General features: G+C 36.6%; 2 protein-coding genes across 4 annotated transcripts; one reads left to right on the top strand and one right to left on the bottom strand.

Moving 5' to 3' along the window:
- Positions 1 to 5,090: 5,090 nt before the first annotated feature.
- LOC106312882 (protein STICHEL-like 4) lies at positions 5,091 to 9,086 on the top strand. Its single transcript, XM_013750564.1, has 6 exons — positions 5,091 to 7,390; positions 7,487 to 7,706; positions 7,816 to 8,178; positions 8,254 to 8,599; positions 8,682 to 8,745; positions 8,846 to 9,086. The coding sequence occupies exons 1-6, from the start codon at positions 5,675 to 5,677 to the stop codon at positions 8,945 to 8,947; spliced, it is 2,811 nt and encodes a 936-aa protein (XP_013606018.1). The 5' UTR covers positions 5,091 to 5,674; the 3' UTR covers positions 8,948 to 9,086.
- Positions 9,087 to 12,047: 2,961 nt separating this feature from the next.
- On the bottom strand, positions 12,048 to 13,905 carry LOC106313274 (heat stress transcription factor A-4c). 3 transcript variants are annotated; one of them, XM_013751042.1, is made up of 3 exons: positions 13,583 to 13,905; positions 13,072 to 13,312; positions 12,048 to 12,996 (listed from the first exon to the last, which is right to left on the bottom strand). In XM_013751042.1, the coding sequence occupies exons 2-3, from the start codon at positions 13,285 to 13,287 to the stop codon at positions 12,190 to 12,192; spliced, it is 1,023 nt and encodes a 340-aa protein (XP_013606496.1). In that variant the 5' UTR covers positions 13,288 to 13,312; positions 13,583 to 13,905; the 3' UTR covers positions 12,048 to 12,189. The 3 variants fall into 3 exon arrangements, with proteins under 3 accessions (XP_013606496.1, XP_013606497.1, XP_013606495.1); XM_013751043.1 differs by having other exon boundaries at positions 13,072 to 13,321; positions 13,632 to 13,905; XM_013751041.1 differs by having other exon boundaries at positions 13,072 to 13,321; positions 13,583 to 13,904.
- Between the last annotated feature and the right edge of the window lie 8,998 nt (positions 13,906 to 22,903).

Genomic DNA, 22,903 nt, shown 5'->3' with positions numbered 1-22,903 from the left:
TTCTCAGTGTTTGGATGCAACTTAACAAAATTGCCCGCAGCACGACTGAGACACTTGAGCGCCTTGTGAGAGAACATCATACTCGGTACCCCTTTTAGATCAATCCAAATGGGCATAGCCGACAGATCAGGCGGGTTGAGAGCCGTTTCAGGAGACCACTCATTGACAACCAAAGGAACCTCCGCAATGTGCCAATACCTTCGATTAATCACACGAGTTCTCATCTGAGGGTTTTCAATCCTGAACAGAACAGTGTTCTTCTCGAGAAATTGCACATCGATTTTACTTCCCATCTTCGGCGAGGACCAGAGTCGATTGACCGTAGCGTGAATAGAACCAACATGGGGGGCATCTCCGACGAAATACCCAACCACATAGCACCGCCAGAGAGGATTTGGGTCCACCTGTATCTCATCAGGAATCATCATCAATACCACACCATCCACCACCTCCGAAGGCGGAAGCAGTTCACGCGAGGGGTTTTTTGACCAGGGAGATCCCTTGTCGCTGGAAGCCCTAGTGCCATTCAGAGTCTTTTCACCGTTTTCTTCTTGCGCCGCCGTGGAGATCTGCGGATTAGGGTTTGTGTCGCCGTCGCCTTCACCATCGCTTAGGGTAACCATCGGTCCGTATATTGTGCACTTTTGGTCCTTAACGTTTTCCAAAAATTTATTTCAAAATTAACCAATTATATATTACAACCCTCTGTTACTGAAATTAAGCAATATATGCACATAATTAAATGCATTGGAAAATAAATTAAATGAACTAAAATCAAAACTAAAAATCATTAGATATGAATAAAACACAAAATCATGTATGCACCTAGTGTCATGTACACCATTTTCAATTTGACTTGATCTATTTATTATGTATTTTGGTATTGTTTAGTATGTATACAACTTATTAACATATATTGGTTCATTTTCAATGTACACGTGTACACGTTACAAAGTGTACACAAAATAACATGTCCATTTGTCTTAAAACTGCTCTGCAATGAAAATAACTCAACTTCTAATTTGTTCAAGTTTATACACGTGTACACGTCACACAGTGTACACACATGTCGTTTATTATTCTTGCTCAAAAACAAAAATTGGTCCTACATGTGGGTGTCTATGCATCGGTATACACGTGGACAAAAATATACAAGTGAATCATTGTACATGATAGTAAAATTATCCAATTAGGTAGTGTGATATTATGGTAATGTGTACACATATTTCTGCTATCTCACTTCTAAGTCGAAGTATACGTCTTGAAACTTGTAGATCAAGATGAGTAATTTTATGCCATGGTAAAAATGTATACACATTGCTACAATTACACTTCAAATAAGAATAATTTTCACCTCTTAAAGCCAAACAACGGTACACATTCGAATTATGTCATATATTACTCAAATCATATATATATGAGATGTGATTCATTTTAATTTGGTTGTTGCGGAGATGAGAAGATTATAGGCTAGTAAAAGTACAAATCTCATTCAAAATTTCCACATGTATAATGTTTTAGTGCTATATATGTGTCCATCGCTTTACATATCCACATGTACAAAAAGGTGTGTGCGAATATGCGACCTGGCTATACATCGGTTTACATATCCACATGTACAGAAGGGCGTTCAGCCTTTCTTCCTTACATATTGTCCACCTTAATGAATTCTTCCTGTGAAGATAAAACAAAACAAAAAAAGTGTGTATGAATTGACTGAACAAATGTAAAAAGATAGTAGAATTTAGTTATCATGATTAAAATGTTTGAGCCAAAATCAGAGAAAAAACATGTGTATATGTGTATTTGTAAATGTTTGGGACAAAAATCATGATTAATCAAAAGCTAAAGGACCAAATCGCAGTAAGAAGAAAGTCGGATCAATCATGTTCAACGATTGCGACTAAAAATATATTGATCAAGAATGAACTCCGGTGTGATTCACCAGCGGTCACATAGTAGGAGCAAAACGCAAGGGGGGAGAAGAAGACTTATACAGTGCTCTCACAGTGGCTTGGAGCTTTGATTGTGGTGGATAGGAGCTTCATGGCGGTTTCAATCATGGAGGAGGAGAGCTTCTACTAGGAGTTTATCGATCCTTCTCCTCGCTGGAATCGTGGAGGAGGAGAGCTTCGTCATCTACATAAAGTCTTCATCGTTGACATCGCCGTCGTATACGCCACTGTTATACCGACACCAGAAATACAACTTGACATATCTTAAAAGATAGATTGAGTAATGAAGACAATGATTATATATCAATCTTATTTTAAAAAATATCTGAAGAATCAGATTTTAATTTAGAAAAATGAAGCATTTGGAAAGAGGAAGACGAAGAAGAAATATAGAGGACCCACTTTGTTTCTGGTGAATTTTGATCATTAGATTAATAAATGAATGGTTGTGGTTAAATCTCACAAAAAAATAGATATTATGTGTAGTTAGCGTATGACAATTGGTTACAAAGTTATTGAGTTAGTTTCAAACTGAAAATATGTTTGGTTATAAAAAATACCTTAGTAGCATAAACTGCTCCAATATGTAATAATAAACTCAAAACTGTTTTGCGGTGTAATTCTTTCTTATTTAAATGTATTTGTATGTCACTACTCACTAGGTTTGTTACAAAAAGATTCCGTCCACCTTTTATTATTAAAATATCTCGAAAATCACAAAACTCTTAAGAACATATTGTGTCAGAAATGGTCTTCATCTCCCAAATTATCATGTCTTTTTGTTCTTTGGATTTTGGACCTAGTCACTAGCCAATCACAATATTTAATTCAAAATAGTATTTATTTTTACCTTGGTATATAACGTATGTCAGTATAAATTATTAACTATTGATAGTTAATTAATGTAGTCAATAACTGTTGCTTAACTGAGTAGTATCTTCTTTTAATTCAAATCAGTCTCGTATTATTTGCTAGTGTCAAAGGACAAATTGATCCTAACCTTTGTTTGTTTGAAAGACATGATTGGATTGCAATCAGTCTAGTAATCACTTTTAATGGTTTTAGGTTTATTGAAATTACTTATGTATGCTGTATGCATAATGCATCTTTAATTCAAAATAGTATTTATTTTTTACCTTGGTATATAACGCATGTCAGTATAAATTATTAACTATTGATAGTTAATTAATGTACTCAATAACTGTCGTTTAATTGAGTAGTATCTTCTTTTAATTCAAACTAGGATAAGACATGCGTCTTGCGCATGGTGAATTTATTTGTATATATTATCGACATTTTTTAATATATTTGATCATTTTATTTATACATATACAATATTTTTTGTTGTTATTATATAATTTCTTTCCGATGGATTGGATAAATTTTTATTAAAAATTGTAGAACTAAACTATAACTAATATATCATTGGTTGATCGGATTGGACATTTAACAAATTATGACACAAAAACCTTATTTTTTTCCACCGAACACATTCTTGAAAAAATGAACAATATTGTTTTCACAGTTGAATTATTTTGACATTTATCTTCCATATGGTTTTGAAAAGTTTCAGATCAATTGATACATGTAATTTTAATAATTTTAGTCGTATGCTTAAGGAAAACTTATATTTTTGTAATTTAAAATCGTTTTAAAAAATTCAAAATATAACATATAAAAAAAAAATATAACATATAAGAAAAATATAACATATAAAGCTTCCTCATTTTTGTAATTTAAAGTCGTTTCAAAAACTTTAAAATATAACATATAATATTTCCTCATTTTTGTAATTTAAAGTCATTTAAAAAAAATCAAAATATAACATATAAGAAAAAATCTAATTTTTTTATTATATGGTAATGTGATTGTTTAATTTTTTTTAATAATAAAATTAAACAAAAAAATGAAGAATGATGCAAAAATTGTTATCAAATCTTTATTATTCATAGTCATTAATTGATATATATATATATTTTAATCATATTAGGTAATTCCGTAGCTTTTATTTAAGGAAAAAATATATGTCTTATATTTTGAGTTAATATAATGTTCTCTAATAATTAGATTTGGACCAACATTGTTTTCAATTGATTCTTAAGCTGTCAATTGACATTCTAATTAAGTGACACCTAAGCAAGTTCTCTTTTTAATTAATACAAACTTAAGGTTACAACTTTTTAAACGATCGTCAATTAATATATAGGGGATCAATCTCCTATTATTTGCCAGTGTCAAAGGACAGATTGATCCTAGCCTTTGTTTGTTTGAATGACATGATTGGATTGCAATCAGTCTAGTAATCACTTTTAATGGTTTTAGGTTTATTGAAATTACTTATGTATGCTGTATGCATAATGCATCTTTGGATAAACAAATCCCAACTTTAACAACATAATCATCACTAAATGTGCTCACGTGACATTGAGTCATTGACCATCGTACCATAATTATTATCGTCCAGAGTTTTATATTTACATTTTGTTACTTTCTTGTTCTAGTCCAGTTTCTTATCTCTTCTCTTAGAAAATTCTTGTTTTCCATAATTTTGAGAATTACTTTTACTGTTATTAGCTTTAAGCCATTCATCTATTAATTAATGAACAAAACTAGTACTCGGCTGTGATTCAAACATTTTGAGAACATCATATTCACTCTGTTAATATATTCTTGCTGTTTTTTGACTTTTTTTCTTAACATTTAAACCTAACTTTGTATCTACCATTTGACTTTTTTTTTAAAAAACAAAACAAAAAAGAACTCACACAAAAATGACAGTAGCTCTGCAGTGGGGACTATCCGGTCACTAAACTGTGTGTTTAGAGCATTGGTTAATTAAGCAGAAATGGAAAGAGATTCCATAAAACTGAGGGGATAGCCTTCTTATAGTGTTTAGTCAAAAAGGCTATTAACATAAAAGTTACTAGTATCATTTTCTCACTTCAAACTTTTGCACAAAAGAATCGACTTGCTTTTCTAACTTCAGATTCCGAAGAAAACACACAAAAAAGGTTACCAATGTTCAAAGGTCCGACCTCTTTGGTCTCCGTTTTTAAACGAATAGTGCCATTCTTTAGTGTTTCTCTATCTATAGTAGTATTTTATTGTTCTCTTCCCGCAAACGGACAAACCGCTTTATTGTCAATGTGCTCTGTTTCCTTTCAAAACTGCCTCTGTGTTCGTGTCTGTAAACAGATCTCAAAACCCCCATCTACTTTTCTCTCTCAAGATTCCCACTCTTTCTCCCTCTAAAACTTTCAAAAACACACAACAAAAACCCATCAAAAGCTCTCAGGTTCTTCATGTGAAAGTTTGGTTAAAAGAAGAGAGACATCTGTGCCTTCTTTTCAAAACGGCTTCGTTCCTGTATCCTCCCTTTTCGGTGTTTAATACTCTTGTGGTGGATTCCCACTTGCCATCTATCTCTATCTTCACTCTTTTGTTCATGTTTTTGTCTTTCGTCTCAATAGAAAAGTTTGAATGTTTTAGTACCAAACAAACCGAAAATTTTACATCTTTGCGATTTACTCTTCACTTGTTTGTTTTGGTAAGTTCAGTCAATCTTGGGGATATTATTACCAAAGTTGGTTATTCAAATTTGGAAAGTTGAAAGAATTTCACACAAGAAAATGAGATACAGCTCGATTTGGTTCTTGTACAGCTACTACTTATACAAGCTTCTTCTCTTGAAGAAAACAGAGCATTTCTTCTTCTGATCAATGACTACTACTAGGGTGGCTTCTTCCCGGGTTCAGAAAGATTCAAATGGAGACATCGGTGAGCATCTTCGTAACCATATCCACTTAACCAACTCTATCCACTTGAAGAACCATATGCACAACAAACATGGTCCGGTTTCAACAGACCGGTCTCTTCTTATGAGAGATCTCGTCCTTCTTCAGAGATCAAGATCTCTCAGAGACCCATCAGCGAACCGGAACTCTCCTTCTTCCAACGGTGTGGTTCATAAGGAGGGAACAAGAAGAAGAAGAAGAAGAAGATCTGTTGATCACAACGTGGTTAAGAAATCTGGTCTTAGGTTGTCTAGTTCGTCTCCAGTTCTGAATTTTGGTACATCTAAAGTGACCCCTTCTGATGAAAGGTGCGATGGGTTGAGTGAGAATAGTTTTGGGAATGAGGTTTATAGTGTTGCTTCGGTTAAATCGAAAGATAGGGCTAATAATATCAAGACTCTGTCTGATCAGTTAAACGAGGTTTTAGGTGATGATAGTGATGATGTGGTTCCTAGTAACGTTCCAGCGCGAGGTAACGGGCCTAGAAGACGGAAGTTTAGAGGAGCGAGGAGAGCGGGAAGGGCCGTTACTGTTAGAGACAATGTTGTTGGTATCAAGAGTGAGATGTCTCTTGCTGAGAAGTATGAGGAAGAAGAAGGAACACAGAGAGAACAGGACATGACTAGAGCTGTTCCAAGAAACGGTTGTGGACTTCCGTTTAACTGGTCAAGAATCCATCATAGAGGCAGAACCTTCCTCGATATAGCTGGTCGGAGTTTATCTTGTGGTATGTCTGATTCCAAAGGAAGAAAAGGGTTAACCGATATTTCAATCTCGTCTGCTTCAAGCTCCTCTTTCACCAAACCTGACCGCAAGGCGTTACCTCTTTTAGTCGACAGCGGAGACAATGAAGGCTGGCAGCATGATTACTCCGGCGAGTTGGGTGTTTTCGCTGACGATTTGCTCAAGAATGGTGAGAAAAGCAGCAGTAGAAATCCTCGGCGGCATCATCAAAGCTTTACGCAGAAGTACGCTCCAAGAACGTTCCAAGATGTCGTGGGACAGAGCCTGGTTGTTCAGGCTCTGTCCAACGCGGTTGCTAAACGAAGAGTGGGTCTTCTTTATGTCTTCCACGGTTCGAATGGAAGCGGGAAAACTTCGTGTGCTCGCGTTTTTGCTAGAGCTTTGAACTGTCATTCTCCAGAACATTCAAAGCCTTGCGGTGTTTGCAGCTCATGTGTTTCTTATGATAATGGTAAGAACAAGAACATTCGAGAGATGGGTCCTGTAAGAAGCTTCGACTTCGAGAATCTGATCTCTCAGAAGGACAGGAGGCATCATCACAAAGTGTTCATATTTGAAGATTGCGATGCTATGTCAACAGCTTGTTGGAATGCGCTTTCGAAAGTCGTGGACCGAGCACCTAGTCGTGTTGTTTTCATTCTTGTCTGCTCGAGTCTTGATGCCTTGCCTCACATTGTTGTTTCGAGATGCCAGAGATTCTTCTTCCCTAAGCTCAAAGACGCGGATATCATCGGTTCTTTGCAACGGATTGCATCAAAGGAAGAGATTGATATCGATAAAGACGCGTTGAAGCTTGTTGCTTCGAGATCAGATGGTTCCTTGAGAGACGCTGAGATGACACTAGAACAGCTGAGTTTGCTCGGAACAAGAATCTCTGTTCCTTTAGTTCAAGAACTGGTAATCTCTAAATATTTTTACCAAAAATCAAACACATTTTTCGATAGTTTTCATTGAATTTTTTATTTATTTGTTTTGTTTTTTGTTTTCTTTCAGGTTGGGTTAATCTCTGATGAGAAGTTAGTTGATCTTCTTGATCTAGCTTTATCCGCGGATACTGTGAACACCGTGAAGAATCTGAGAATGATAATGGAAACTGGTGTAGAACCGTTAGCTTTAATGTCGCAGCTCGCAACCGTCATAACCGATATCCTCGCCGGAAGCTATGACTTTGCTAAAGATCAACATAAAAGAAAGTTTTTCCGGCGACACCCATGTGAGTTTCAAACATTTTGCCATACTAATTGAGAAATAATTATTTGTAATCAGGGCCGGTTGTCAGTTGTAACAGTAATAACTAACTTTTGTGGTGGTTATTGTTGTAGTGTGCAAAGAAGATATGGAGAAGCTGAGACAAGCTTTGAAAACGCTGTCTGAATCAGAGAAACAGTTGAGAGTATCAAACGATAAAATAACTTGGCTCACTGCTGCGTTGCTTCAGCTAGCTCCTGATCAACGATACTTGCTTCCTCCTGGCTCTTCTGCTAATGCTAGCTTTAACCCTAGTCCTAGTCCTTGTAAGGACGCTGCGGGGGAAGTTAGAGGTCGTAGTGGAGAAGGTTTCAGTAGTGTAAACCGACCTTCGGTTGAAGATATTTGGTTGGCGGTTGTAGAGAATGTTCGAGTTAACGGTTTAAGAGAGTTTCTCTACAGAGAAGGGAAGATCTTTTCTATTAGTATCGGTTCAGGTAAGACTAAGAGCATTTTCAAATTGAAAAAGGAATTTATGATTCTATATATACTAACTTTGTAGTGTGTTGCAGCTCCTACGGTGCAGTTAATGTTCAATTCGCCAGTAACGAGAATAACGGCTGAGAATTTTAGAGATCATATTTTGGGAGCCTTTGAGGCGGTTCTTGGAGCTCCGGTCACGTTAGAGATCAGAATCGAGTCAAAGAAAGACCAGAAAAACTTGGGTGGAAGAAGTGAAATCATCGAACTTGAGGATGAATCTGAATCTGCAGTGACTCGGGAGGCGAACAAAAACAAGAACCAGAGCATAGTGAGAGGAAAAGTCTCGTTGGCTCAAGTGATTAAGCAAGGTGAAGGAAGCAGTTGGTCGAAACGCAAAGCTCTGTTGATTGCAGAGAAGCTTGAACATGAGAACCTGTAAGAACATAAACCAAAACTTGCTCCTTGTTGGTTTTGTAACGTTTCTTTGTGTGGATAATGTGCTTTATTTTTTTTACAGGAGGCTTGAATCTAGGTCAAGAATCTTGATATGTTGGAAAGCATTGGGAAGCGTACGTCGCAAGGTAAACAAAACGTTCGGTTTCAACACGAAAGTTTCAGCTTTAGGAAAAGAAAGATTAGATCTTTGTTGGTTAATTTTTAATTGAAACATTTGAAATGTAGCTATGGCGATTGAAGATGAGAACCAGAAGGGTGCGTTTGCATTCGTTGTGGAAGCTTGTCTCGAGTGGGAAATGCTTACCATTGAGATCTTCTATATTATAGATAGGCTGTTTTCAGTTACTAAAAGTATTGAGAAAATAGTTCGTTTTTTGTTTTCTCTCTCTTCTTTTTAATATTTGCAGATTTTTTAAAAGTATTATTTGTAGCATTTTATATATTTTTCTCAAAAATTAGATGGACAATTCTCTCAAATAGCTCCTTTTAATTTTTTGTCACAAAAATAACATTAAAAAAATAAAATGACCAAAATAGCATTTTTTGTTTTGAAAATTTTAATTTTAATTTTTAAAAGTTTGAAACCATATCCCAAAATCCCACCCTTTAACTCTAAACCCTAAATCTAGATTAGTTAACTCTTGGGTATAAATGCATATTTACCCTTTAATAAAACATATTTTGGTCATTTTCTTCTTTGAGATCTATTTTTGTGAAAATAAACTAAAAATGATTATCTAAGGGAATTTCTCAAATTAAATCAGATCCGAGTTAAATTTACTGTTTTCGGGTATAATTAAGTGGCAATAGAAAAGAAATGATGATAGTAAAAATGATAAAGAAAATGAATTATTTAGTTTTACATGGTCGTATGATTTGTGAACTTTGTATACGGATATCCAAATTTAACAACTTTCGTTTTTGTCAAAATAAGCATTCTAAGTTTTGGTTTTAAGTTTTTAACTTGCTAAAATTTGTTATATCCATGTATCGGAACCTTCTCATTTTTTTTTGTAATACTCCATGTATAGTAAAATTTGTTATATCCATATATACTCCATGTCTTAGGTTTTTCTTCAGAAGGTGGCATGAGAATGTACCTTGGATTACCGGAACAAATCGGTGGGTCAAAGATGAAAGTGTTCTCCTTTGTACAAGATCGTTTCAATGGGAGAGTCAACACTTGGTCATCGAGACTCCTTTCTAAAGGAGGAAAAAAAGTCCAAGTCAAATCTGTGGCTCAAGCAGTTCCGACATTTGTGATGTCGTGTTACTTGCTTCCACAAGGCATTACCGACAAACTAAGGAGCACAACTTCAAACTTTTGGTGGAGCTCAAAACAAAACAGCAGAGGTTTGCATTGGATAGCATGGGACGAGATCTGTACCTCCAAGGATTCAGGGGGACTAGGTTTTCGAGATCTCCATGACTTCAATATAGCGCTTCTTGCAAAACAATTGTGAAGATTAATTGATTACCCGAACTCTTTATTGGCACGTGTTTTGAAAGGAAGGTACTACAATCATACCTCTCCTTTGGAAGATCGACGAACATACTCACCATCATATGGATGACGCAGTATCATTGCAGCAAGACCTCTACTCATTTCGGGTTTACGGAAAACGATTGGAACGGGTCGAGATATGAGGGTTTGGAGTGAGGCATGGGTTCCAGACTCAGTGGCTCGACCACCTAGACCTGCTAACCACATTGTTTACAGACTACCCCAACTTCTTGTTCAGTCCTTTATTAGGAATGCTACCAAGGAGTGGGATATCCAGCTTTTACGAGAATTCTTTCACCCATATGATATTCCTTTGATACTTGGGCTAAAACCATCTCTCTCTCTTGCCCCGGATGGATATGTTTGGAATCACACCAAATCAGGAGTGTATTCAGTTAAAACCGGTTACGACCTACTCCGATCAACCAAGCTGAGTCTCACACAAGAAGGCGTTACAGAACCGAGTATCACGAGACTTCAGAGCCATGTGTGGAAGCTAAAGGCCCCGAGCAAGATGAAACATTTCTTGTGGCAGGCTATCTCGGACTGCGTGGCGACGGCAGAGAGGCTCATGTATAGAAACCTGGGAACCGATAGGAGTTGTCCTAAATGTGCTGGCCCAGTGGAGTCGATTAATCATCTTCTTTTTGAATGCCCACCAGCTCTTCTGGTTTGGGCTTTATCAGACTATCCGTCCACTCCGGGTTACTTCCCGAGTACATCCATATATCAAAACATGAACTTCCTTTTTTGGAAGAGAAAAGAGGTGGCTCCTCTGAGACCACAATTTGATACCTTCCCATGGATCTGTTGGTACATTTGGAAGGCGAGGAACGACAAACTCTTCAATGGGAAAGACGTATCCCCCATTGACACCCTCCAACATGCGTCTCTTGAGGCGGAATGTTGGAGGAAGGCTAACGAAAAGGAGGAAGTAAAGGAGGATCATGACGATCCCCCTACTACAGAGATTGAAACAATGCCCCCTTGGATACATCGAATCTCTACTTGTCAAATTGATGCATCATGTATCAATAATGGCAGTGTCAGTGGCTTAGGGTGGAGTCTTAAGGATCAAATGGGCTTAGAATACTTCGGATTACGGGCGTGTAACAGAAGCCTCTCAGCTTTGCATGCTGAGATGGAAGGGTTACTTTAGGCAGCCTCATGTATGAGAGACAAAAGGATCATTTCGGTATGGTTTGAGATGGACTGCTCGGACTTAGTGGATATGACTACAAACCCGATGGACTGGCCAGTTTTTGCGACAGAGATCGAGGTGTTCCAGAGGTTACAGGAAGACTTCGAGGATGTGCGACTGTCTCATATTCCTCGAAGTCGGAATGACCGGGCAGACGGATTAGCAAAAGATGCAAGGACCAGAGATTATATTTTCTCCCATATAGATCAGACCCGGACAGATGGAAATGCTACTCGGAGGATTAGCTCGTCTGTTCTCCACTTGATCTGGCTTAGATGGGTAGACGACGAAAAAAAGAAAAAAGGAAATCAGGAATAACAATGCCCTAAAATTTTAACCACAAACTTTTGTCGTCTTTTGTCATTTGCAAATAACAAATTAGAAAATTACATTTATTTAATTAACATTATAATCTTTTCTATATTTAAGCAAGTTCCTTAATTTACCACTTAATTTTTTCTTTACATCAACCGCTTTTAGATTTAAGAGCTTCTTTAACTGTCCAATCGAGTAAGATATCCAAATTGATTCATTGAACTTCGTAGGCAACCAGTAAATGCGTCCACAATAGCTTTCACCCAGGAGACCCGGGTTCAATTTCCGGAAACGGAGCCTTTTTATTTAATTTTTTTTTTGTCCTCTCTCTCTCTACCCCTATTTGACTCTTTGGTCTTTATACTAAAACAAGTCGCAGCTTTATAGAAAAGGTTGTGAAGGTAAAATAAATCCAGAGCCAATATGCATCTATATTACTCTTCCCCCAAAACAATAGCGTACAGAAACAGAATAAACAATGAACCACAAGACAGTGATCTCAGAAGTAGTAATAAATAAAAAAATCTATTTTACAAAAGAGCTTAAATATCAAGCTCTCTCTGCAATATCATTTACATTCTTAGCTTTCCACCAAAACGTCCTTCCATCTCCAATCTTATTTGCATCAACATCTCTTCTCTCTGACTGAACTTCCTGCTGTTCAATCGATCCCGGATTCTCTGTCAAACACTGCTCCCAGAACACATCGTTAACCCCTGTCTTTGGAGCAGCAACAGCAACGGTAACAGGCTCTGCGTTCATATCAATCTTTGTTGACTTGGCTCGGTTATCTCCATTGCTTAGACTCTCCGCGCAGCTAGTTGACTCGTTCACATCAATATCCATACCCTTGTCGCAAGATTCCGTGACAAGATTCTCCAAGAACGTTAAAGAAGACTCCAACTTCTCCACCTGATCTGCGTGTGACCGGCCCGGAGGAAGAGAAGTCTCTGTCTCTTGCAGCTTTCTTTTCCTTGTCTCGTGGGTTTCTAGGTTTAGAGAAAACCCTGGCTTTTCCAAAACCTGTGAAACGAATGTCACTATCGATCTCTGACGCTGCTCCATGTGCTGTAACCGGTCTTTCAACGCGGTTACTTGCAGCTCAAACCCTTTACGCTCAAGCTCTTGGTTCTGTAAATCCGTGAGAAGGACTTCTTTGTCCCTCTTCAGCCTCTCGATCTGATCCTTCATGCTCTGTCTTTCTGATTCAGACAAAGGACTCTGCGCTTGTAGGTTCTGTAACGAGTGGCTGTGAACCGGTTTTCGCCTGTGGATGTTCTTCATTAGGTAAGGCTGGCCTCTAACGAAATCTTCGTTTGCGAACTCCCATTTCTCCGGATCGACTTTTCTGAAACCCTATAAACACACAAAAGGGTTAGGACAAGCAAAGATATCATCATCAAAGAGATGATAGAAAGACAGGAGCTTTACATATGTGTTGAGCTGGCGGATGAAGCTGGAGAAGTTCTTGTGTTTGAAGAATCTTGGAAGAAGGTCTTTCGAAAACTCGGCGGGGCTCTTGACGATGAAGCTTTTGTTGTGATCGCTCCAAGATATGATCGAGTCAGAGGAGGAATCATCTACCATTTCATATGTTTTGGTGAGGAATGGTGGAAGTGAGGTTGAGACTCCATTGTTTTCATCCATCTTATTAACCAGTTAAAATCCAAACCTGAATCAACTAAACAAAAATGTAAAATCTCAGTTCCTTGATGCCAACAATAAACATTGAAATAAAAACCAAAACTTTTAATTTACAAGTTTCCAAATTCAACAAATGAAACAACAAAACGAAATCTTTAGATGAATTCACATAAACCCTTTTTACTAAAAAAAAAAAAAAACTCATTATTTAAGCCAAAATCAGACACAAGCGAATCAAAACCAAACAAAACCCCTTGTGTTCTCATCTAATCAGAAAGAACCAATCGAAAAATCTTACATCAACTGATTCGATGTTCTTGTCCTCTCGAATTCCTGATCAAACGTACCAGATGACTGGAGAAACTGGGTCGATCCCGATGGGCGCGCAGATCGGAAAAATAAAAAGAATCTCTTTGGTAGAGAGATTGATTGAAGATCAAAAGGGAACCCCCGTGAGACTAAAGGAATCGAATTATCGAAGAGAGAAGAACGTAAAGCAAAAGGGGGTTTGAGGATTGAGAGAGGCTTTGGCTATGGCTTTCGCCTCTTACCAAGGTATGAAATGGCAACACAACAACTCCACGGGTTTGGTGGTCTTTTTTTTTTCTTTTACTTTATTTTGGTGATATCTCCTCCTTTGTACTTATTTTTGGAGATTTTTTTTTTTTAATTTTATAATAACTAGAGTGTCCCTGCACAACCGTTGCTGCTCTATCACAATGTGTGGGATCATTGATGGAGTTGTTGCTCTATCTCAATGTGTGCAAATGAGTACACCCTTGTGTGCGGGTTCATTTGTGTTGTTTTAAGCATTTTACCATTCATATCTTTTTTGTTATTTGAATTTCTTGTGCTTTCAGGTTAGGTGTTTTGATTTTTGTATATTCAAGTCCTCTACAAATTATTGTTCATCTTCCTATCATTACTTATGTGTAGTGCCACCTTATTTGGCTTCGTATAATGGCTTTTTATTTTCCTTTTACTTCGGTCCATTTTATATTGCCATTCATTTGAGCGCATAATTTTCTTTGAGTTTTTTCCCCATTTTTTTCTTGTGTCTCATTTTATTTTATTTTATTTTAGTGTCAATATAATAGGAATCTTTTAAGTACCTACCAGAAATGCGGAAAATAAAGGAATTAGGTTGATGTTTTCTGCTAGTGTAGAATGAAAAACACATGAGATCTGGTTTCCAGCTTATATAAATTACACCAATCGGTTGACGGGACCGCCGGAATCTTTCTACATGGGAATGGTTTTCTGGTGGAATGTAGATATCTTATTTGAAAATAATATCGAAGCATCCTATGATTTTTCTTTGGTGGAGAAAATGAGTAGACTTAGTAAACATTTTGCTGCTCCGAAACATATCTATCCACAGTCTTTGACTTGTTATGACATTATGCCACCCAGGGCCGGCTTAGACAGGAGGGCGGAGAATGCGACCGTCCCAGGTTCCATGGTCCAAAAATTTTTGTTTTAGAATTTATTTGAAATTTTTAGTTTAAAAATAGATATAAATATATTTGTTACTAAATTTTGGTTTATATATTTTCAGAATTTCTTTTTTTAAAAGAAAATTTTCATATTAAATAATAAAATAGATTAAATAATTATATTTTAAAAAATAATTTTTAACTCATTAAAAAGTTTTTCCCACAAGACAATTTTTTTTTCCGAGGGGCCTAAATTCTTTTGAGCCTGCCCTGATGCCACCTATATCGAAAGTACTTCCGGCTCTCTCTTTCTCTTCTCTGTTTTGGGCTTTTCCTATTTTATTTTCCTCATCACGTCATTGTGCATCATAGTGTTAGAAAGAAATTGAAGAGAAAAGATAAGTTGGTTTGATAGTACAGGACTATCAATTGCTCCTAGAATCAGCTTCTCGGATATAACAGCAGCAAACATATTCGAAAGTAAAGAATCTTTCTTACCGATCATCAGGAGCAGCTGTAATGGCTGACTGAAGTATGATTCAGCTGACAGTATGTGTTTGATTTTTGATGCCCGTTTTTTGCTGCATGAACTGTGTTATGTCGTTGAGAACCATCCGTCCAACCTGATTCACCAATGGAATCAAAGGAACCTCCACAGCCACGTTAACATCTAAGCTCCTTTCCTGCGAATCAATTCAAAGATCCATAACTATCACAACTTTTTTCAGTAGACTTCAAGACAGTTTTTGCCTCTCTAAACCAAGAACCTTTAAAACATCATTGTTTTGCAGGCTTCTGTAGCTATTCTCCTAGGAAATAATATATAATAATTTCAAAATAAACTAAAATTTTGCGGGAGAGGTAAGCATCACCTCAGATGCTTGAGCTTTGACATACATAAGAACAAAGAGAAATAAAAATCAACAGAAAATTACAAAACCTTTACTCTCAAACCATACATGTTTGTCTTACTATTAAAAAACAACAACAAAAACTACTAAACCCTATGCTCTTCTGAGATGTGATAAGTGGTTGGTTCAAGTACGTTTGACCAATTTTAGAATAATTTGTACAACGGGATTAATATATAGTAGTATTATATTAAAAAATGTCAGATGCTTGAACTTTGACTAACTAATGACTAATCTCCATCACACAGACCATGGCTAGCTAAAAATGATTAGCAGACGAAAGTCACGAAACTACAAAGTCCAAACTTAGAAATCAGAATGTGGATAACAAAATAAAGCAGAAAACAAAATATGATGGTTTACAATGCTTTGCATAGATCTAGATGCGTCGATGGCCTTTTCCTTTCCACAATTGTCACGACTTACATGTGTCACACCAAATATTCGATCTAACCGAACATGTGGCGTCTGGTCTTTCCAAGCTTGGGCAATCATGGCATGAGTGGAATCCATTGTTTATGGGTAACTAAATTCTTCTCTCTTAGATGTTTTCGCTGGAAGATCAAATCACTGTGGTCCACACGCACAAATCTCCATGACCAAAGCTTCCTTCCAGCAACAACAACAATAGCGTTAACTCCAACTCCCTTGACACTCACTTCTCTTGTAAATATCTCCGATCATCCTTCCTCTCCGTCTCCCTCTCTTCATTTTCTTCTTCCTCAAGGATCATCATCTCCTTCTTCCTTTTCTCTCCACTTATCCAGGCTGAATAGATCTCGATCTGCTTTGAGGCACTCAAGGTTTTATCGAGATCCAAGTGTTTAGCGAAATCTCCCACAACCGTACGATTCCTTAAACGTTATCAAGGACGACGATAGTAACAGCCGTGGTGGAGATAAGGTGGAAGAGAGGATGCAAAGAAGATCGATTCTTCTTCTTTTTTTTCTATTATATAAATATATTTTTTTCCTTGTGGGGTCCACTACGCTGAGGTGGATAGCCTCCGGAGAGAGCAAAAACTCTTCCATTATATATACTAGGGTCGGTCCGTCTTATAGACGGGATGTGAATTATAAAACAATTTCAAAGCTAAAGTATACGTAAAATAAACATTGTTTGATTTATGAAAATTTTGATTAGCTATCTTGATTCATGTAATTTTTCTTTTGATGCATAAATGTTCTAAAAATGCAATACACCAATAATTGACCCATTAAAATTTGATATATATCATTTTAACTAAATTTAATTAATTATGATAATTTATTTTCTTACTTTTGATAAGTTTTTTTTTAACTCACTTTTGATTAGTTATCTTCTTGTTTGTTGACCGAAAGGAAATTAACTACCCTGAAAATAGTGAAGCTGTCTTATAAAGTTAGTCTAATGATATAAGTTGAATACATGTGACATAAGGTGATTCAATAGTTTTAACTAAGAAATGTTATTTTATCATCTATAGAACTCAAATATATCCTCTATTACCAAATGGTGGATACGATCACACTCTTAAAGATCTCGAGTATAATAAGCTACGGTTTATGTATTCCTCTGCTTTTCTTTATCTCTCTTTGCCGTTGATGGAGACGGCTGTTATTTTTTCAGCTACTCTAATTTTTGCAGAAGATGCAAAGTCAGAGTATAACTATCGCAGTGATGATAAGGTCACAGAAGAGTTCAAGTAAAAATGAATGAGAAGACATGAAATAGCATACGCACGACGTCTCTGGATCTGTAAACACATTCATCAGCTTCCCTAAACATACGCTCATCAGCTTCCTTAAACATACGTTCCAATCAGAGAGTAGTTTAGCTCAACACAGAGTTTATTTTTCAGCTAATAGTCAGCAAATTAACACAATTTTTAGCATCTTCTTGTGCTCTCTCTTGATCCGGATTCTGATGATTGCATGCTTCCCCTGCACATCAGGGTGGTTCGCAATGAGGCACAAAGTGCAATTTTCTCAATTAAAAAGAAAAACAGAACTGGCATACATGAACGCTATTAGAAATTAGAAGTTACAGTGCTATGTTGAACCATCTCTCTTGCATTCTTCGCTGCCTGATAGCTTCTAGTTCATGATCAGTGCGTACCATCCCAATTCTCGAGTGGGTTTGAGAATTCACCATGACGGGAAGCTACTCCAGAGTGAAAGGTACGGAAGGAACTGTCAAGTTCTGAATATCTATTGTACCAAAAAGAAACGTTCTGAATATCTATTGTACCAAAAAAAGAAAAGTTCTGAATATCTACGCGGTATCAAACAATCTAAAACATGAAAACAAACAGAATGATAAACGAAGAACACATAACTTTTTTTTTTCAAAGAACACAGATCGAGATACGTAAACAAAGGATACCATCAGCAAGTGAGGCAACAAAAAAGTAACCCGTGAGCTGTGTTTCTTATAAGACCCTAATGTCTATAAACGTACATCAAAATTTACAGTAGGTACCTTTCCATCAATTTGCAAGAAGGATCTCTTTTCTTGACATTGCAAGCTTCCCTAAACCGAAGGAGCCTTGTCACAACCCAATTTATACAACGGCCTATCTTAACTCTGAGAATTGGCGCTGTTGATTACCCATTATCGGATATTGGTGAGAGAGCTTTGGGGTTATGCGATTGAAGGCGAATCAAATAGATGATTGTGAAGACGCTTAAATCCTCTATATATACTCTATGTGCAAACTCGAAGAAGAAGTAACCAAGCATTGAAGATGAAGTAGTGGGTATTCAGGTTTCAATTCCATAAAGACTGGCATTTCTCAGTTGGATCGTTTGGGAAGAGGATGCGGAACGGCAAGGATTGGTTAGGTTAAAAGAAAAATCAAAGTGAATAACACGCTCTTAGAAGAGTCCACGTGTCAAGCTGGAAAGACATGAATTAGTGACATGGCAGCTTACGTGGATAGCCTCATGAGGAAGTAAAACCCTTCTTAATATATAAAGATGATTAATTTTATAATAATAATAATATTTATTTTCTTTTAGCAACTTCTATCGGTTGTTACTGATAGAGGTGCTCTAAAATTGTAACTTGTTAATTTTAACTGTATGTATACTGTATTAACTACATGGATTTTATATTTAGAAATACTTAAAATATTTAACTAATAATGTTTACTTTTAGGAAGGGTTCCTAAATATTTAACAACATTTTTGAATATATATTTAGTAATATATTAACCTATATTTTAATATTCAACTGTATTTGTACTAATTTTGTCTTACAAGGTGTTAACGTTAGGATAAATTTGTGTAGACTATTTTACTACGGAAACGTGGAATAAGCAATAACAAGCATATGAACAATGATTAAAAGTAATGTTTTATTAATTTTTAGAACTAGGACTACACAGTTTGGATTAGGAACCCTAGTTATATCCACTTAACTCTACAGTTGATGTCTTGAATAGTCGATCCTTTGTTTTAGGGATCTCATTTTATAGGTTGTTCACAGTCGGAAGTGAGGTTAAAATCTTTTACATCCTGAATTATGGAAGAATCTCCTTTTATTAGAAGTTTTCCATTTACACGGTGCATGAATTGATCCAAATCTGGAGTTGAGATTTATTCAAGAAGGAATTGAAGATTGGCGTCCTGCTCAAAAGCATGTAACTTACTCAATTATTTATCCCCAACAATTTTCCTTTATCTTTCTAATTCATGGGTGAAGTCGGGAGATAACCTATGCACTTTTGTTGATCAGAATCATTATTTCTCAGCAAGTTTACCATGAGCAGGACGCCGTTTCTTTATGCCTTATCCAATTTGTTCTGGCCTTGACCATGTATGAATCCCGGAAGTAGATATCTAGTCCCAAGTAATCGAAGGTCACCTATTGTTTTTTAGATGAGTTAGGCTCGGGACCGTATGAGATCATATGATCTTATGGGATTGATGATCATAGACTCATAATTCAGTGATTAACAAAATTTGTCTTTTGGCGCAAGGCATTAGTGGCATGTAGCCTTTTAGGCACATAGCCGTGGTAGTCTTATTTGGATGCCGCCTAGTCGTATAAGGTAGGGATTGTTGATGTTCTGAAATAGGTAGTTTATTTCCATATTTTAGTCGATGGATCATGGCCTAAGCCATGAGTTAAGTAGTAGAATGCTACAATGGGCATGGATATTTGTCGGACTGATGATATTCACATAGACTTATCATGTTTGTTGCAGGAAATTTATCCTATTGCTCGAAAGCATGAATTTTTTAATCTGGAGGTCGGAGGAAGGAATTGATAGGGAGGAGACTTCTTGCTGGTGTAATTCGTCCTGGTTGATTATTTGAATATCTTTTTTGGGGTTTACTTTTTCCTTTTGACGAAATATAGTTTTTATGGCCGTCGAAATCCAATCAATTGGAGTAGGAAACTTGACTTATTTTCTAATATTCAAAATTTGCTTCTTTTTTTTCTGTGGACAGCACATCTTAGATGATTTCTTTGTACGCGGTGTATATATATATGCATTAAGCACCTTAGGAAGTTCTTTACAATCAACAACCAGATTTTCAGCTCTGCGGGGTTTTTGGAAGTGCTTGTTATCCATATCTATAACTTTACTCTAGTCACAAGCTTGAAGCAAGATCATGCAATGTGTCTTTGTTGGATACAATTTCTCTTACGAAGGTCATGTTGTTTGTAACCAACAATAGGAAGGGTATATATAAGCAAACATATTATTATTAATGAAAATCTATTTTCCTTTGCTGATAAATTCAAACAATTGGCTCCTCAGTATTCCTCAGCTCTTTTACAAGCTTGGCAGCAAGCTACTCTGTCTTCAGTGACTTCCATTCCAGCTCATTAGTCTCCTCAAGTGATTCTTGTATCAGATGAGCCAAATATTATCCACAATCCTATACATTTTGATGTTCTTACACATAATGAATTAGTTGCTACTGAAGACGCTGAATCAGAAGCAATTGTGGGGTTGTTTGTTTCACCATCCAGATGAGTCATCTAGATGGAGATGAAAGTTTCGTTTTTACAAATCATCTAGATAGATCATCTTGATGAGTTTTCAAAATTTAGGCTTAATTTTAAAAATCAGCTGGCTGATCCAAATTGAACTATCTGAATTGAGATAGTTCTGTCAAAATGGTACAGTGTCTATTATACCTATGATATAATTCACAAATTACATATCAATAAAAACAACGAATGAATCGTGAAGCATAGGGCTTGGTTCCAAGTAAGAAACTTGTACCTCATGTTCTGGATTTGAGTCATCCTTGACTCCTTGTGCAACAGTTCATCCTTCATCGCTCTTGGTACATCAATCACCTCAGCCACTGTCGATGTATTTGCTACAATCGCTACGACTTCTGGAATCGACTTTGTTACCAAGAACGATGGTGATGGCGTCGTCATCTCTGTTTCCTGCCACTTTCTTTCCAACTCCAAATAAAATATAATTTGCTCTGGATCGTCATGGTTTCCATACCGCAGCAACATCGCATCCACTACAAAAAAGTCTACATTGATAGCACATTGTTATAGCACGTTTTACTGAACTGCTATCGTCGATGATTTAAAATTTTTCGTATCATATAATAGCATTAGATAAATGATATAAAAGATTTTTAGTAAGCGGAAACCTAAAATTAGATCTTCCGCGAAATACTTTGTGAAAATTCCATCACTAATCAATTTTCCTCTCTTAACTTTCATTTTTCCCTCTCTCAAAAAGTAACCACTAAGGTGCAAGTGTGAGGATTCACTTTCTTTTAACTACAGCCATTGATTAAAATAAATCTAATGGCCAAGAATGAACAAAGTGAAAAATGTGGTCTTCCTCTATCTCCTACCTTTCCTTTCGTATTCTCTCTCTCTTTTTTTTCTTCTTTTGAACAAAGACTTATCTCTATCTCTTTTCTTATCTCATTTTCTTCTTCATCCTTAAACAAAATTACCCCATAAACGAAATCTGTCACAACCACCACCATCACCATCATCTCTGTCTCCTCGTTCTCTACCTCCGCCAACGAATCTGTCTCAGCCACCATCACCATAACCTCCGCCGCTGCCACCATCATCTTAATCTCCACCTCCTCGTTATCTATCTCCGCTAATGAACTCTGTTTCAACCATCACCACGAAATCTGTCTCAACCACACTTTTTATCTATTCTCTTATCAAAGCTTCTTCTTGTCAAGATGCAGATTCATGAAGAAGATGGAGTTTTCTCCACCATCGATTCAAGATCTGATGTGAGGAATGAGAGATTGGCTGGAAGCGGAGACAGGATGAAGCCACGGTGGAGGCGGTGAAGCCGAAGGAGTAGTAACGGAAGCTGGGCTTAGAGAGGAAGAAGACGACGAAATTCATGGCTAGGTACAGCAGATGACAAACATAGTAGAGAAGAAGAAGTGGTGGTCGTGGTGGAGAGCGACGGAGATTAGTGGTGGTCATTAGCGGCGGGGACATTAGGTTTAGAATTTTTTTTTGGTTTGCATTTTAACTTTGGTTTACTGTAAACCGATTCATATTTGTAAACCATATTTAACTTTATTGAATAAATAAAATTTATTTTTAAATTTTAAATTTGTTATTGTAGAAAAACCTAAGATTATCTATCATAACACAAAATATAAATCGTAATCGATTTATAACAAAAAAGTAGAGATATAGTTACGTTAATAACATCATCTAAATATTGCTATAGTATATGTACATTTCATAGCGTCAAGAAAAAAAAGCTATCAAAGAAGATGTATCTATGATGGCTGCCGAGGACATAGCATAACAGAAAACGCTATGAAAGTCCTACTATAGCATTTTTCGTGTGCTAAGAATTTACATGTTTCTTGTAGTGATCATTGAGGCCTTTCCAATTTTGAAAAGGACACCGCGATACTCGATTGTTGTACCAAGACTCACACTACAAGAAAACATCGGTATTCTGACGGACATTCCGACGGAAAATGAAATCCTCAAAATTTCCCGAGGTATTTCTGAGGATATTCCGAAGAAACCCAAAATTTGATTTCCTTGGAATTTCCTCGGAATATACCGACGGAATTCCGAGGAAATATTAATCCGTTGGAATATTCTTATGGAATACCGAGGAAAAACGTATTCCTCGAAAAAACCCGATGAATTCCGAGGATATATTATAGACGTTAGAGAGCCGTTGGGGGATTTTAAAAATTCCCAGGAAATTCCGACGAACTAGCCGCTTCCGTCGGAATTCCATCGGAATTTTCTCGGTCTGTCGGCAGGATTTCAACTATAAATACAAGCACCCCTCTTCCTCTT

This window comes from Brassica oleracea, chromosome C9 (assembly GCF_000695525.1).
Source record: "Brassica oleracea var. oleracea cultivar TO1000 chromosome C9, BOL, whole genome shotgun sequence".
Taxonomy (NCBI): domain Eukaryota; kingdom Viridiplantae; phylum Streptophyta; class Magnoliopsida; order Brassicales; family Brassicaceae; genus Brassica; species Brassica oleracea.
Note: the sequence above shows the minus strand (reverse complement) of the source record. Positions and strands in the feature narration are given on the sequence as shown.

What these genes read in the sequence shown, in the direction of transcription:
- LOC106312882 (XM_013750564.1), top strand. Translation starts at nt 5,675, where the DNA reads ATGACTACTACTAGGGTGGCTTCTTCCCGGGTTCAGAAAGATTCAAAT. An exon ending in GTTTTTCCGGCGACACCCAT is followed by an intron (nt 7,707 to 7,815) that starts GTGAGTTTCAAA and finishes TTATTGTTGTAG; the next exon opens with TGTGCAAAGAAGATATGGAG. An exon ending in TTCTATTAGTATCGGTTCAG is followed by an intron (nt 8,179 to 8,253) that starts GTAAGACTAAGA and finishes AGTGTGTTGCAG; the next exon opens with CTCCTACGGTGCAGTTAATG.
- LOC106313274 (XM_013751042.1), bottom strand. Translation starts at nt 13,287, where the DNA reads ATGGATGAAAACAATGGAGTCTCAACCTCACTTCCACCATTCCTCACC. An exon ending in TCCGCCAGCTCAACACATAT is followed by an intron (nt 12,997 to 13,071) that starts GTAAAGCTCCTG and finishes GTGTGTTTATAG; the next exon opens with GGTTTCAGAAAAGTCGATCC.